Below are 16,272 nucleotides of genomic sequence, written 5' to 3' on the forward strand. Positions count from 1 at the left end.
AGGGTAACTATTGAAAGATATTAATTTAGTGCCATTTTATTGCCTGTAAGATGACTAATAACAGTATATTGTCTCTGCTCCTTTCTGGTCTGTTACTTTTAGGCTCTGTCTTTGCTTAGAGGACTCCTTTCAGTATTTCCTGTAGAGCTGGTTTGGTGTTTGCAAATTCTTTCAGTTTTTGTTTGTCCTGGAAGCTTTTTATCTCTCCTTCTATTTTCAATGATAGCCTAGCTGGATATAGCATTCTTGGCTGCATGTTTTTCTCATTTAGTGCTCTTAATATATCATGCCAGGTCTTTCTGGCCTGCCAGGTCTCCGTGGATAAGTCTGCTGCCAATCTAATATTTTTACCATTGTATGTGACAGACTTCTTGTCCCGGGCTGCTTTCAGGATTTTCTCTTTGTCACTACGTCTTGTCAATTTTGCTATTAGATGACGGGGTGTGGACCTATTCTTACTGATTTTGAGGCGGGTTTTCTGAGCCTCCTGGATTTTGATCCTTGTTCCCTTTCCATATTAGGGAAATTCTCTACTATAAATCACTGTAATATACCTTCTGCCCCCCCTTTCTTTCTTCTTCTTCTGAAATCCCAATTATTCTAATATTGTTTCATCTTATGGTATCACTTATCTCTTGAATTCTCCTCTCATGTTCCAGTAGTTGTTTGTCTCTTTTTTGCTCAGCTTCTTTATTCTCTGTCATTTGGTGTTCTATCTCACTAATTCTCTCTTCTGCCTCATTTATCCTAGTATCCTAAGAGCCTCCTTTTTTTTAAAAATTGTACCTAATTAATAGCTTTTTTGATTTCAACTTGGTAAGATTTTAGTTCTTTTATTTCTCCAGAAAGAGCTTTTTTTCTCCAGACAGGGTTTCTCGAATCTTCCATGCCTTTTTTGAGCCCAGCTAGCACCTTGAGAATCGTCATTCTGAATTTAGATCTGACATTTTACTAGTGTCTGTATTGAATAGGTTCCTAGCCTTCGGTACTGCCTCTTGTTGTTGTTTTTTGTTTGTTTGTTTGTTTGTTTTGTGGTGAGTTTTTCTGCATTGTCATTATATCCAGATTAGAATATACGAATGAAAGAATAAAATACTAAAAGTGTGGCAATGACCCCAGAAAAATGTACACTAACCAATTCAGAAGAGACCCCAAATCGAGGGGGTCTAAAAGGGTCCTCCCTTTTAAATTTTTTAAAAATTTAAAAAATTTTTTTAATTAAAAAAAATATATATATATTAGATTGTAGAGTAGAACAGAGCCACCCACTTGATTTTGGGTGTTTTTGGTTTCTTAGAAGAAATTACCAACTACCTCCCAAAATTTTAAAGAAAGAAAAACTTATATATATATATACAAAAATAAGGGCAAACACAATGAAGGGATAGAATATGACTGTAAAGATGAAAAATTTTTTAAAAATTCTAAAAAAGGAATTGATAAGTTGGTTGGAAAAAGAAAGAAGGGGCGCCTGGGTGGCTCAGTGGGTTAAAGCCTCTGCCTTCGGCTCAGGTCATGATCCCAGGGTCCTGGGATCGAGCCCCGCATCGGGCTCTCTGCTCAGCGGGGAGCCTGCTTCCTCCTCTCTCTCTGCCTGCCTCTCTGCCTACTTGTGGTCTCTGTCAAATAAATAAATAAATAAAAATCTTTAAAAAAAAAAAATAACCTCCAAACCTAAATTCACCTTTAAAAAAAACCATTAACTCAGTACATACCTATCCCTATTCCCACTCTTTAAAAAAAAAAAAAAAAAAGGAAAAAGAAAGAAAAAGGAAGTGGAGGGAATTTGGTCAGGCTGGAGGGTAGAACAAAGCCCTGTGCTAGATTTAGGGTATATTTGGATCTATTAGAAGAAATTGTATCCCAAAATTTTTTAGAAGAAAAAACCCTATGTGTACACAAAAAATAATGTAGATACAATGAACGATAAAATATGACTATAATAATGAAGGTTTTAAAAAAATTCTTTTTTAGAAAGGTATTGTTAAGATAAACTAGTTAAAAAACTTTAAAAGAGGAAAGAGGATAAGTTAAAAAATTAGAATAAGAAAGAAATAAAATTTAAAAATTTAATTAACTTGCAGGACTAACGAATCATGAGGAGAAAGCCATTAATTCCACTTTGCTTTCCCCTCCTCCTTCTATTCTCCTTTATCAGTGAACTTGGTCTTGGCTGGATGTTCTTGCTGATCTTCTGGGGGAGGGACCTGATGTAGTGATTCTCAAAAGTCTTTGACCTAGGTGGAATTGCGCCGCCCTTGCCAGGGGCCAGGCTAAATAATCTGCTTGGGTTCACTCTCTGGAGCTTTTGTTCCCCGATCGCTTTCCGTAGAGCTCTGGAGGACTGGAATGAAATGGAGGCCTCCCAGTCTCCAGCCTGGAGGAGCCGATGTCTCGAGGCCCTACTCCTCAGTGTGCCCTTGGAGAAAAGCGGTCAATCACTCCCATCTCCCTGGTCCCTGGCCTCACTTCAAGCTCACCTGGCCTGTGACTGAGCATTTCTGTCTCTGACACACAGTCCCATTTGGAGTCTCCAAACCCAGCTGATTCCTGCTGCGGTGCTCTTTTGGTGGAGGAAGGTGGGTCTCCCTGGATCTGCCACTTGTGGGGTCCCTGCTCAAAGAGTTGTGGTCCAGCTGTGTCACAGATCACAGTTTAAGGTAACCCCGAGCTGAGAGCTCACTTCTCCACTCCGTCTCTGTAGTCAGCTTCCCCACTCTGATACCTGTGAGCTCTGCCACACTCAGGCACCCCTAATCCTTCTGTCATCCTGCAGGTCCTGAGACCACACTGTCCCCTCGAGGACTCCACCCCCGCTTAGGCTCCGGAGTGATGTCCCTCAGTGGAGCAGACTTCTAAAAGTTAGGATTTTGTGCTCCATTGTTTCACCGCTTGCTGGGAGCCGGCCCCTTCCCCTGCGGTCTATCTTCCAGTCACTTCAGATTCACTTCTCCGCATGTCCAACCATTCAGAAAGTGGTTGATTTTCTGTTTCTAGAATTGCTGCTCTTCTTCTCTTCGATCTCCTGTTGGGTTTATAGGTGTTCAGAATGGTTTGATAACTATCTAGCTGAATTCCTGTGATCTGATATTATCTCAGTCTGCTATTCCTCCACCATCTTAACTCTCCCCTCTTGGGCAAGACATTTAATCTAATACTAACTTAGTAAAAGTGGCTAAAATAGCCTTAGAGTGCATTTAGTTTTTCTTCTCAAATTCAGATAATACAAGATAATAATTTTTTAAAAGGATAATGAATTACAGAATCAGGGCTCTTTGTTTGAGTCTCTTTGATGTCCAATGTGTACATTAGATTTAGGTGTACAGCATAGTGATTTGACCAGTTTATTCACTGTGCTATGCTCACCACTACTGTAGCTATCATCTGTCCCCATACATTCTTTTACAGTATCATTGATTATATTCCATACACTGTACTTTTTATTCTTGTGACTTATTCATTCCTTAACTGGAAGCCTGTATCTTCCTCTCCCCTTCACCTGTTTTGCCTAACTCCCACCCACCTCCCCTCTGGCAAGTCTTCTCTGTATCTAGGTTTGATTTTGCTTTTTGTTTGTTTATTCATTTGTTGTTGTTATTGTTTAGATTCCACTTATGAGTGGAATTCTGTGGTATTTGTCTTTCTCTGAGTTACTTCACTTAGCATAACATCCTTCAGGTCCATCCATGTTGTCCCAAGTGGCACTAATTCATCCTTTTTTATGGCTGTGTAATAATTCTATTACACACATACACACACACCCCCCACATTTTCCTTATTCATTTGTCTGTAGGTGGACTCTTAGGTTACTTCCATATATTGGCTGTTGGCGATAATGCTGCAATAAACATAAGGATACATGTATCTTTATAATTAATGTTTTCATTTTTTTTTGGGTGAATACCCAGTAGTGGAATTATTAGATTGTATGGAGTTTCTATTTTCATTTTTTTGAAGAGCCTCTATATTTTTTTCCACAGTGGCTGCACCAACTTACATTCCCACTAGCAGTGCACAAAAGTTCCTTTTTCTCCACGTTCATGCTGATACTTGCTATTTCTTGTCATTTGATTTTAGCCATTCTAACAGGTGTGAGGTGATACCTCATTGTGGTTTTGATTTGCAGTTCCCTGATGATAAATGATGTTGAGCATCTTTTCATGTGTCTGTTGGCCATCTTTATGTCCTTGGGAAAATGTCTGTTCAGGTCTTCTGCCCATTTTAAAATTAGATTGTTTGGGTTTTTTTGGTGTTGAGTTGTGTAAGTTGTTTATATATTTTGGATATTAACCCCTTTATTGGATATATCATTTGTGAATATTTTCTGCTATTCAGTAGGTTGTCTTTGTTTTATTGATGGTTTCCTTTGCTGTGCAAAAGCTTTTATGTTGTTTTAGTCCAAATAGTCTATTTTTACTTTTGTTTTCTAGCCTTAGAAGATGTATGTAGAAAAATGTTGCTACAACTGATGTCAGAGAAATTACTGCCTGTGTTCTCCTCTAGGATTTTTGTGCTTTCAGATCTCACATCTAGGTCTTTAATCTATTTTGAGTTTATTTTTGTGTATGGTGTTAAAAAGTGGTCCGGTTTCATTCTTCTACATGTAGCTATCCAGTTTTCCCTGCACCATTTATTTCAGGGCATTTTTTTGTACCAAAAGTAACTATTTGTCTCACTTCTCCACACCTAGTTTTATAGATTACAATAAAAACTCTCACAGAATTGCTTATAGTCATTTTGTCAGGGATTAATGGTCATGTGTAGGATCCTTCTGCAGTATTTTATTAACTCAGTATAAACATTAACTTAGTTATTTGACTGTTTGGCAGGGAATTTTTTTTTCAGTCCTTAGTTAAAGTATTGCTTTAATCACGTTTGGTTTGAAGGCTAGTTGGGACCCATCTAGCAGCATGGATCTTTTTGAAAATCTTTGCACAGTTTTCAAGGGAAGACTCTGAAATTTAACCTCATATTTGCCTTTTTACAGAACCACTATGAACTGGCTAAATTATATCACAAAGGCATTAACCTTATTATAAAGGAATTTAAGGAAGTGCAAATAGAATACTTTTTCTTAATGTATCAAAGGTATTCTAGAATTTCCTATGATTGAACAGATACTGGCAAAATGAAGTAGAGAAGTACATCAGGTCACATAAACTCAGTCAAATCCTTCTTACCCCTGTTAATCTTTAAAGTGAGGGTCTGTGATTTAGATTAGTGATTCTTATCTACCCATTTTACCATTTAATTATGCAACATTTTATTTTTGCCACTCTCATCCTATTCTTATTTTGACTTGCTAGTTAAACTAGTTGTCTTGTCCTAGTTCTAATCAGTTAATCCGGAGTCATTGTAGATAATATGCTGGTAATACATTATTTAAGACGAAACAAAACTGAAAGATTTCATATATTATTTCTGTAAAACAGGTTTATATTTCATTCGTTGTCTTAAATTTTTTCCAAAATTCTTACCAGTTCAAGGAAATCCTAAACTCTGTAAAAAGTCTAGGTTTTATTAAAAGTTGACCCAAATAAAAAAAAAAAAAAATGAACATTTCAAAACCTTTCAATCTCTATGAAGAAAATGCCAAAAAATGCCATCCATTGATGGAAAACCATACCTGACTCATGTACAACAATGAAAGCTTTATGTTGAGTCCAAACATTTCATGACATAGGTCACAGGCAGAGGCCACTTTACAAAGCTGGTGAAAGCTGAAAAATTGTAGTTTTGTTTTCTGAAGACTCATTAACCATTAAAATTGCTTTCCAGTGTTTGTTATTTTTAACTACAAAATGATATAGATTGAAGGCTAATGTTGTTCTTTCATAAACTGCTTTTCCTCACTGATATTTTTCTTAATGTTAACTGGTCTGGCAGCAGCAAGCATAGCTAATCAGTGGTATAGGGTTTTATATAGATTTGAAATAATTTTTAAGAAGTTTTTTGTTAACATTGTTAGTATTTAAGCATTCGTATGAATCAACTAATATTTATTGATGGGTTACAATGTGTTTAGAGATCAAACTAGTCTGTCTTGTACCAATAGTGAATAAGACCTATGCAGCCCCTGCCTTCATGGAGCTTATAAATATTAAATAAATTATTAGAGTATGATGAAATCTAAGGATGTTGTGGGGCCATATAAAGGACTATTAAATAGGTCACAGTGTAGTTTCAATTTAGAAATGCTATTTGAGGGGCATCTGGGTGGCTCAGTCTGTTAAGTGTCTGCCTTCAGCTCAGGTCCTGATCCCAGGGTCTGGGATTGAGCCCCATGTCGGTCTTCCTGCTCAAGTGGGGAGCTTTTTTCTCCCTCTGTTTCTGCTCCTCCCCACCAACTCGTGTGTTCACTCTCTTGCTCTGCTCTCTCTCTCAAATAAATTTTTAAAAATCTTTAAAAAGAAAAGAAGTGCTGTTTGAGTTCACTCCTAAGGATCCTAATATTTAATTTTAAAATGCAGTCTTTTCTTGTCAGTTCACTCAGAGTGAGCTGGCCTTTTAATTTTCTCTTTTGGGAAATCTTCAGAGCCATCTGATACTGATGATTATCCTTTCAAAAGGAATATCCTTATGAAGAAAATTAAGATAAGAAATCAAATTATATCTAGTACTTAATAATGGAAAGGAAATATTGACGCTTCTCAGGTTAACTTGGAAAAAAATAAAAGGTTGGACATTTGCACCTACTTTAGAACTTTCATATTAGTTCCTTTATAATTGCTTATGTGTCTTAAGATTTTTTTTGCAAATAGTAGTGTCCTTCTGCTCTACTCAGCTATAAACTTTTTGAATACCTGGTGGTGGTGTCTTCCAGGTAGTCCTTGACACATAGAAAACAATTAATATGTATTGAATAAGTGAAAGAATGAATGAATAAATCCTGAAGATTTAAAGAATTGAATTCATTTGGTATTAAATTTTTTAAAGTATTTTTTTAATCACATTGCTTTATAGGTGCAGAATAATACTTAATAGGTTCAAATTAATTTTTCTTAAGTGCTGTGAATACTTTAAAGTCTGTACTTTATCTTTAGTGGTCTACCCTGCCTCTGACATTGAGAGTATTGGATTTCCAAAGATGACCTCTTAAGTTACCCTAATGTCAGTAGGTATTTGTCATTAAGTCTCACTTCCAGCTGTGCTGGCTAAAAGAAGAGCCTCACTTTTGGCAAAGTATATGTATATGTATATGTGAATGTGAATACACACACAGACACACACATACTCTCTCTCTCTCTCTCAAGTGTTTAGTGTGATGTTACTTATCAGTTTACTTGGTGATTGCTGATTAATAAGTTAAACCATTGACCTTTTGTGCAAGGTGGTCATCATTTATTCAGATTAGATTGTGAAAACTGGGTAGCAGCTGATTACAGATTTGAAAAAGGTCTCTTTGATGAACGATGAGGGAAAATAATGTTTGCTTGTTTGCTCAGATTAGAAATTTCCTACCTCCAGATAGCCCACTTTAAGATACTACTCACTGAAGTATGGTGTGACCTACCTTATCTTAGCTTTTTTTTTTCTTCTTCAGCTTATCTTTATACCTGTCAGTAAGACAAACTACAGAACATGAAGGAGCCCAAGTCATTGGTTTGTTGTTTTCCCTGGTGAAAGAAATAGTGGGTTTTGTTTTTTTTTCTTTGAATTTTCGGATTTACTTAGGGTAGCATCTTAGGGTTTGCATTTTGGGTTTTCCTCTCTATATTTTATATCTTTTGAAATAAAAAAGAATGACATTAAACATAAACACTTCATAAAATATTTGTGAAATTAATAAATGAATAAAACAGTGAAAAACAGCCATGGCAGATGGACTACTGTACATTTATAACACATAATAGTTCCATGAAAGTTGAGTTATTTTGAGTTTAGAAAACCATGAAGTCATCTTACTTGGAGTTTGTTTTTTTTTTTTTTTTTTTAGTTGTTTTACTTTTATGTCTCTGTTAAGCTGTAGATGATAGCCTGAATGTTCTTCAAATTAATCTAAATTCATCTCAGCTTGATCTTTTATAGGGATACACACACTTTGTTAATAATACTTACATGCTGAAATCAAATATTTCTGACACCATGATTTAGAAAACATTTTGTCTCATTTAATCATGGCAGATACCATGGTTAAAATACGTTTCTCATCTTCGGAACTTAAATTCTGTAATATGTCCAGGGTAAATGGCAGAACTAGAGATCCAGACCCAGGTCTTCTGATTCTTCTTTTCTCTACACCTCATTTAGAAGGCCATAAGTAAATAAGTTTTGGTTAAAAAAAAAATTAAATATACATTTGAAAAAAGTTCAAGTCTTCCTATTTCTCATTATAACACTATTGGGTTATATTAGGGATATATCAAAGTATAGAGCATAGCTTCTAGCTGTAGGGTGTTCATAGTCCTTGATCTAATTGAGGAAAAAAGAGATATACATAAAAAGAGAATAACAAAATAAGACCGTATGCGTGAAGTGAGTCGTTCAGACTATAAGCCTTGCAGAGAAAGGAGAGATTGCTGTGGATTGGAACTACTAGGGGTGACTGCAATGACCGAAGTGGGTCTTGTTGGAAGGGAGCACTTAGTTGAGCCAATAGTTTACCAGGTAGTAAACTCATGGGATTTATGCAGATTGCTGGCAGTTTAGCCAACAGTGTCATTTTGTCTGGACATTGAGACATTGAGGGTACGCAGGGAAGCCAGCACTGCCTCTCATGTCTGAAATACGACTGCCAAACTCCTGCAGTTCTTCTGTCAGATGAGAAGAAGTGTGGCTTTCTGTGGAGCCACCTTTCACAATAACAAGGCTTGTGTAAAGATTCCCCATTTTCTAGATTCAGTGAACCTAATGAGAACTTGAAATTTATCCCACAGCTCTGCCCATCAGTGTTTCAGCTGTAGTTAAATTCATTGGCAATAGTTTTTTCTTCTCTTTTGTTTTCTTTAAAAAAAAAAATTCTGGAAATGGTGAAAGACACATTGTCATGACAGAGACTGATACTAATAGTAAAAACTGAGAATTCTGGAGGTGAAATCTCAGGAAAAAAAATAAAACCCGGTCAATATTGAATTCATAGTCTTCTGGCTAGATTTGAAAGGTTGCTAATTTATTAGCATAGTAAATATGCTAATTTATTTAGCGTATCTCTGTCTCTTTTTCCCTCTCCCTTCTTCCTTGCTGCCCATTCTTATACAGTCATTTTCTTTTTTAAAGATTTTTTATTTATTTATTTGACAGAGAGATAGATCACAAGTAGGCAGAGAGGCAGTCAGAGAGAGAGGAGGAAGCAGGCTCCCCGCTGAGCAGAGAGCCCTATGCGGGCCTCGATCCCAGGACTCTGGGACCATGACCTGAGCCGAAGGCAGAGGCTTTAACCCACTGAGCCACCCAGGCGCCCTACAGTCATTTTCTATATCTTTCTCTCATGAATGCTATTCCAGCTAGGCCACACTACTTCTCATTATCCTTTGAACATTTGCCATTTTTTTCCAACTCTTTTCAGATTCTTTCTCATATGAAAAATGAGTATGTACAACTGGGTAATCTTAATATGAATTGATTTTTTTTTCCTTAAAAATGGGATGTAGTACTTGAAAGTGAAAACTTTGGTTGTTGCCCTTAAAAATATGCAAGGTTATAAATAATAGACAATTTGGAAGTCCCATGTTTGACTTCATAGATACAGATAGAGGTATAGATTGACTTTAGATCCCTTCTGTTGAATATAAAATGGATTTGCTTGTTTGGAGACCCTGCATCATTTTTCACGGGATCCAATATCAGAATAGAAATAAAGTATCCAGCATAAGACCAAATGAAATAAGACCAAACATTAGCACAAGTAAAGGTTAGAGGTAGGAGGGGTGGAAATTTGAGGACTGCTTGCGATGAGCAATTTAATACTTATGTACCAGGTATGGGACTTGTGCCTCTTTTTCCTGTTTTCTGGCATTGAGGGGTGGAGAGGAAAGGATAGGGTGGAACCTTTTCCTTTTTATTAAAGTCTATATAAATATTATCAAAATTTTCTTTTAAAGGAATTTATGAATTAAGAGAATCTGTTATTATACAGTTTGCTACTACATGTATGTAATAAACTGAAAGAAAAACTGTTTCCCACAGTACAAAGACAAACCAAAAAAGATATATTTAATTTAAACAGTAATTAGCTTATATGCTAGTCCTTTTTCCTCATAACAACATTACAAAGAGGCTACCCTATAATTGTAAAGAGAAAGGAATACAAATGGTACAGTGAGCTGACCTGAAATATTTGGTTATACACAACTTTTAGGTTCTTTGTGGTATATAATGGTAGATACCAAGAAGCTAGAATGAGAAGGATAATAATAACAAATTACCAGATTAGGGTTTCCCCCACACACAATTATCAAATTAATATTTACTAATAAGTAAGTACAAACTAATTCATAAACCTGTTCTGTAAACTTGAAGAAATTCCAGCCATCTGTCTTTTTAGGTAGCTCAGTCACATAAAAAGTTCACTTTTGGCAAATAAAAAGATTCCTGAGGCAGAAGTGATGATTCTTCCTGACATCTGGCCACCAATTGTCTAGAGTTCATGACTGGATACAAAATTTAGCACAAGGTATCATCTCCAAGATTAAACAGACCTCAGTGGATTATAGCCTGTTTGTAAAATGGTGGAGAGTATCTCTAAAATATTTTAGTCAATTTGTATATCTGGAATACATTTAATTTCCATTTATGAGAGCCCATATGCAATATTCATCATGCTTGTTTTCATGCCATGTGTTTACTAAGAGATAAACATTTTTGTCATTCACTATAGTAATTAATAAATTATCTATTATTCATTGATATATAAATAACAAAAGTGCTTTTAGTAGCCCCCTCAAGAGTATGGACTTTGGGGCACCTGGGTGGCTCAGTGGGTTAAAGCCTCTGCCTTCGGCTCAGGTCATGATCCCGGGGTCCTGGGATCGATCCCCACATTGGGCTCTCTGCTCCACGGGGAGCCTCTTCCTCCTCTCTCTCTGCCTGCCTCTCTGACTACTTGTGATCTCTGTCTATCAAATAAATAAGTTTAAAAAAAAAGTATGGACTTTATTTTTAGAATCTCAACAATCTGCTCCTGGGCTGTGCATTTTTTAAAAAATTCTTTATGTAAGTTCAATTCAGTTAATACATAGTGTATTATTAGTTTCAGGGGTAGAATTTTGTGATTCATGAGTTGCATGTAACACCCAGTTCTCATTACATTAAGTGCCCTTCTTCGTGCCCGGCATCCATTCACCCTGTTCCCCATTTATTTCCCCTCTAGCAACTGTCAGATTGCTTCCTAGAGTTAGAGTGTCTTACGGTTTGTCTCCCTCTCTTTCATCTTATTTTATTTTTCCTTTCCTTCCCCCAATGTTCATCTGTTTTGTTTCTTAAATTCCACATATGGGTGAGATCATATGATAATTGTCTTTTCTGGTTGATTTATTTCACATAGCATAATACCTTCTAGTTCCATCTATGTTGTTACAAATAGCAAGATTCCAGTTGACTGAGTAATATTCCTGTGTGTGTGTGTGTGTGTGTGTGTGTGTGTGTGGGTACTATATCTTCTTTATCTGTTCATCTGTTGTTGGGCATCTGGGCTCTTCCCATATCTTGGCTATTTTGGACATTGCTTCTATAAACACTGGGGTGTATTTGCCCCTCTGAATTATGATTTTTGTATCCTTTGAATAAATACCAGTAGTGCAGTTGCTGGGTCATAGGTTAGTTCTATTTTTAACTTTTTGAGGGACCTCCATACTGTTTTCCAGAGTGGCTGCACCAGCTTGCATTCCCACTAACAGTGTAAGAGGGTTCCCCTTTCTCCACATCCTTGCCAACATCTGTTGTTTCCTATGTTGTTAATTTTAACCATTCTGACTGATATAAGGTGGTATCTCATTATGGGTTTGATATGTATTTTCCTGATGCTCAGTGATGTTGAGCAAAATTTTCATTTGTCTGTTGGCCATTTGTATGTTTTCTTTGGAGAAATATCTGTTCATGTCTTCTGTCTCTTGACTGGATTATTTGTTCTTTGGGTGTTGAGTTTGATAGATTCTTTATGGATTTTGGATACTAACCCTTTCTCTGATAAGACATTTGCAAATATCTTCTCCCATTTTGTACATTGCCTTTTGATTTTGTTCATTGTTTCCTTTGCTGTGCAGAATCTCTTTATCTGGGTGAAGTCCATGTAGTTCATTTTTGCCTTTGTTTCCTTTGTCTTTGGAGATGTGTCTAGCAAGAAGTTTCTGCGGCCGAGGTCAAAGAGGTTGCTGCCTATGTTCTCCTCAAGAATTTTGATGGATTCCTTTCTCACAATTAGATCTTTCATCCATTTTGAGTTTATTTTTGTGTATGGTGTAAGAAAGTAGTCCAGTTTCATTCTTCTACATGTGGCTGTCCAATTTTCCCAACACCAGTTATTGAAGAGACTGTTTTTTTTCCATTGGGTATTCTTTACTCCTTTGTCTAAGATTAGTTGAATATAAGCACTTGACAAAATATAGCATCCTTTCTTGATAAAAACCCTCTATCATGTAGGGATGGAGGGAACATACCTCAACATTGTAAAAGCCATGTGTGAGAGACCCACAGCAAACATCATCTTAAATGGAGAAGAACTGAGATCTTTTCCCCTAAGGTCAGGAACATGACAGGGATGTTCATTCTTACCAGTGTTGTTCAGTATAGTACTGGAAGTTCTAGCCTCAGCAATCAAATAAAAAGAAATAAAAGGCATCCAAATCGGCAAAGAACAAGTCAAACTTTCAGTCTTTGCAGATGACATGATAGTCTATATAGAAAGCCCGAAAGACACCACTAAACAATTGCCAGAACTGGTAACAGGAGTTCAGCAAAGTCACAGGACATAAAATCAACATACAGAAGTCAGTTGCATTTCTGTAGACTAGTAATGAAGCAAAAGAAAGGGAAATCAAGGGATTGATTTCCATTTATAATTATGCCCAAAACCATAAGATACCTAGAAGTAAACCTAACCAAAGAGGAAAATCATCTCTGAAAACTAGAGAACACTTGTGAAAGAAATTGAGGAAGACACAAAGAAATGGAAAAACATTCCATGCTCATGGATTAGAAGAACAAATATTGTTAAAATGTCTGTGCTAACTGAACATAATAAAAAAAATGTCTATGCTATCCAGAGCAATCTACACATTCATTGCAATCCCTATTAAAATATCATTTTGATAGCATTTTTCACAGAGCTGGAACAGACAATCCTAAATTTTGTATGAGACTAAAAAAGACCCCAAATAGCCAAAGGAATGTTAAAAAAGGAGATCAAAGCTGGAAGCATCACAATTCTGGACTTAAAGCTGTGATCATCAAGACAGTATGGTACTGGCACAAAAACAGACACATAAATCAATGGAACAGAATAGAGAACCCATAAAGGACCTTCAGCTCAATGGGTTGTGCATTTTTGAGTAGGTGCTAGCAGCTACTAGGTGAGCTAGGTTCTCACCCTGTTGAACAACATACATTTAATTGCATTGAATTTTTAAGTAAATTCTAAACCTTATAAGAAATAGTATAACCACATTCCATATAAAATATGTTTTTGGGTGCCAATATATTAAGTCATTATTCGGAGTTTTGAAATGAATGGTAGAACTTTTTGATAATTTCATTTTTTAAAATTTTACCTTAACATTTTAATTTAAATAAATTTAACATTATTACCTCCTAGATGTCCAACATATCATTAAATGAATTTTTTTCTGAAATGTCTTCTAACTCTGACATTCTTACTAGCTTTGTTAATAGGCAAGCCTGTACTTTGTTAATTGCTTATGTGACTGAGTAAATCCTGGGTGAGAGCAGACTGGGGAAAAAGATCAGGAAACCAGAGTTATTTTCCATAGTAATCTCATGGCTTAATAAAATTAGGGAAGTTGTTCAGCTTTAATGTGTTCAGAGAAACTTCCTTTGTTATCTATCCTCCTCTACTCCTAAAATAGTAATAGCTAGTAAAATAATATATGAGAAATGTGGTAGAACTCATGTGCCCTAATGACTTAAATAGCTTTGGAAAGTAAAATATCATTTGATCGGTATTGAGTTAATATATGATCAAGGAATACTTTATCCACTAAGGAGACTTATTTTTTACTTGTCATATGATAAAATATCAACTCAAAGTCTGTGTGATTTGGTCAAGTCATTAATCTCTCTAAAGCCTTGGTTTCTTCATAAGTAAAACGAAGGTAATCATAGTAATAAAATAATATAATAAAATAATATGTGTAAAACTCATAGCAAAATGTCTACCACGTATATTCTCAAAAATAGTAGCCATTTTAAGGGGGGGGGGAGGCACCCAAAGAAGACTTTGAAGAGAGTGATCAACAGTGTCCAAGTGATCTCCAGTCACCCAGAAGCAAGTTAGAATTCAAAATACAGGCTTATCTTCTAAGATGCGGTGTATGTGTGCCTGATAAACCACTCATTCTGCAGAATTGCACACTGAAAATAATAGAACCTATGGGGGAAAGAATTAAGGTTTAGGCAGACCACTCAAAATCTGTGCAGCTTTATATTGTTGTTGTCAGTTCTCTAGTTACAATCCTAATGAAAATATTAACTCCTGTAACTCCTAGCAACATTTGCACCCAACATCACAGTCAGCTAACCATTTGCATCACGTTTCCTCTCGGATGGAGTAGGTGGCAGTTACTGAATGCACTTGATTCTAATAATTTCATGAATATTAAACATCTGATTCAAGCTACAGGGAGAAATGTATTCACAGCTTTCTGTAACAGAAAGCTTAACTGTTGAAAAGTATAGGGTTCTTGACTCTACTAAACCAACTCCTATTTGTGCTAAAGGAATTGACTTGTACAGAATTTTTGCCACTCATTTCCAGCTTTTTAGGACTTCATACATTGTTAAGGCTTTCTCATTAATTGGGATGAAAGCTTGCCCCTGATCACCTTCAAATGTTAACATGCTAGACAAAACTCATATGAACCAGCAAGACATCCAAAGTCCAAATTATATTGGTATTGTTCATTGTTTACCATAATGGCAAAGGAGGTCTTTTATATAAATACCTATTTATATATGTATACTATGTATTAGATGAATGAATTCTGAACTCTTCTTAAGCTCTTTGGAACTAAGTTGTTTATAGAGAATAAAAGAAATATAAATAAAACATGTTTCTCTTGTTGCTTCTGTTTCATGTATATCAAACACTTTTAGGGGTAGTTTAATGACTAAGTCATAGTAGAGACATCTGTTAGTGTTTTCTTAGATTTTTCATGTGCTTATTCTCTGCAGTTGGCTGAAGAGTCTATGAAATTATCTCTGGATCACTAGCAGAAGTCCCCATTCCTGTTAAAAGTTACTGTTTAGTATCAATTTGATTTATCCTATTCCTGTAGCAGTATTTGCACCCCCCCCTTCCTCAACAAACACCTTTCAGCAGTGCCTCTAAGGCATTTCTATCTAATTCTAGCATTGAAAGATCAAACTGTGCCTTTGATGTGTTTGGGAGGGTTTTGTGCAAGATAGGCAGAGACCATTTTGATCAAATTATTCCATGTGTATAATATACTTTATGCTTTACATTGGTATTAAAGTATTGTAATCTAACTGGTCCACTTTGCCAAATGTTCATGAATTTTTAAAAAAAATAGTTATGCTATATTTTAAGAGTGTCACTTCATATCAGTGCAGCAAGTTCTTACTTACAAATTATATGCATAATTTGTATATTTGTATATATTGCATAATTTTGTTGGGTCACACTGATTATGTCATTTTATTTTAGCTGCTTTAAGAGGAGATGATTCCCTTGTTTCAAGTCCTGATGTCACGGATATTGCACCAAGTAGAAAGAGGCGGCAGCGGATGCAGAAGAATCTTGGGACAGAATCTAAAATGGCTTCTCAGGTACCTGGGCCTCAAGAAGAGGAGAAGTAAGTCATTTTATTTTTTGCCAAATGATGAAATATCTTTTAAAAAAATCCAATATCTGATCTCAAAAATTATATTTTTATTTCTAAGTTTACTTAAGGCTATTTTTAAAGAATAAAAATTGTGACTTGGAAAGTATAAAATGTTCAAATCAATATATTTTCTCTGGTATTTGGTTAGTTCCTATTAACATTTAAAGCAAAAGCGCTAAAAATATATGCAAAATGTTTTTTTCTTGTGGTTTTTATAGATTAATTAGAAATGGCATGTAGATACTAAAAATATTAGAAT

The 16,272-nt window shown here is 35.7% G+C and overlaps 1 protein-coding gene across 2 annotated transcripts in view; it reads left to right on the plus strand.

Moving 5' to 3' along the window:
- Positions 1–16,272, plus strand: part of LOC111148365 (X-ray repair cross complementing 4) — a 337,166-nt gene that overhangs the window by 147,405 nt on the left and 173,489 nt on the right. For both annotated transcript variants that reach the window (XM_022504862.1, XM_022504864.1), the window contains exon 7: positions 15,836–15,983. In XM_022504862.1, coding sequence (XP_022360570.1) covers positions 15,836–15,983 — 148 coding nt within the window. The remainder of the gene's footprint in view (positions 1–15,835; positions 15,984–16,272) is intronic.

The sequence above is a fragment of the Enhydra lutris genome, unplaced genomic scaffold (genome assembly GCF_002288905.1).
Source record: "Enhydra lutris kenyoni isolate GAN:26980312 unplaced genomic scaffold, ASM228890v2 scaffoldscaffold19, whole genome shotgun sequence".
Lineage (NCBI taxonomy): Eukaryota > Metazoa > Chordata > Mammalia > Carnivora > Mustelidae > Enhydra > Enhydra lutris.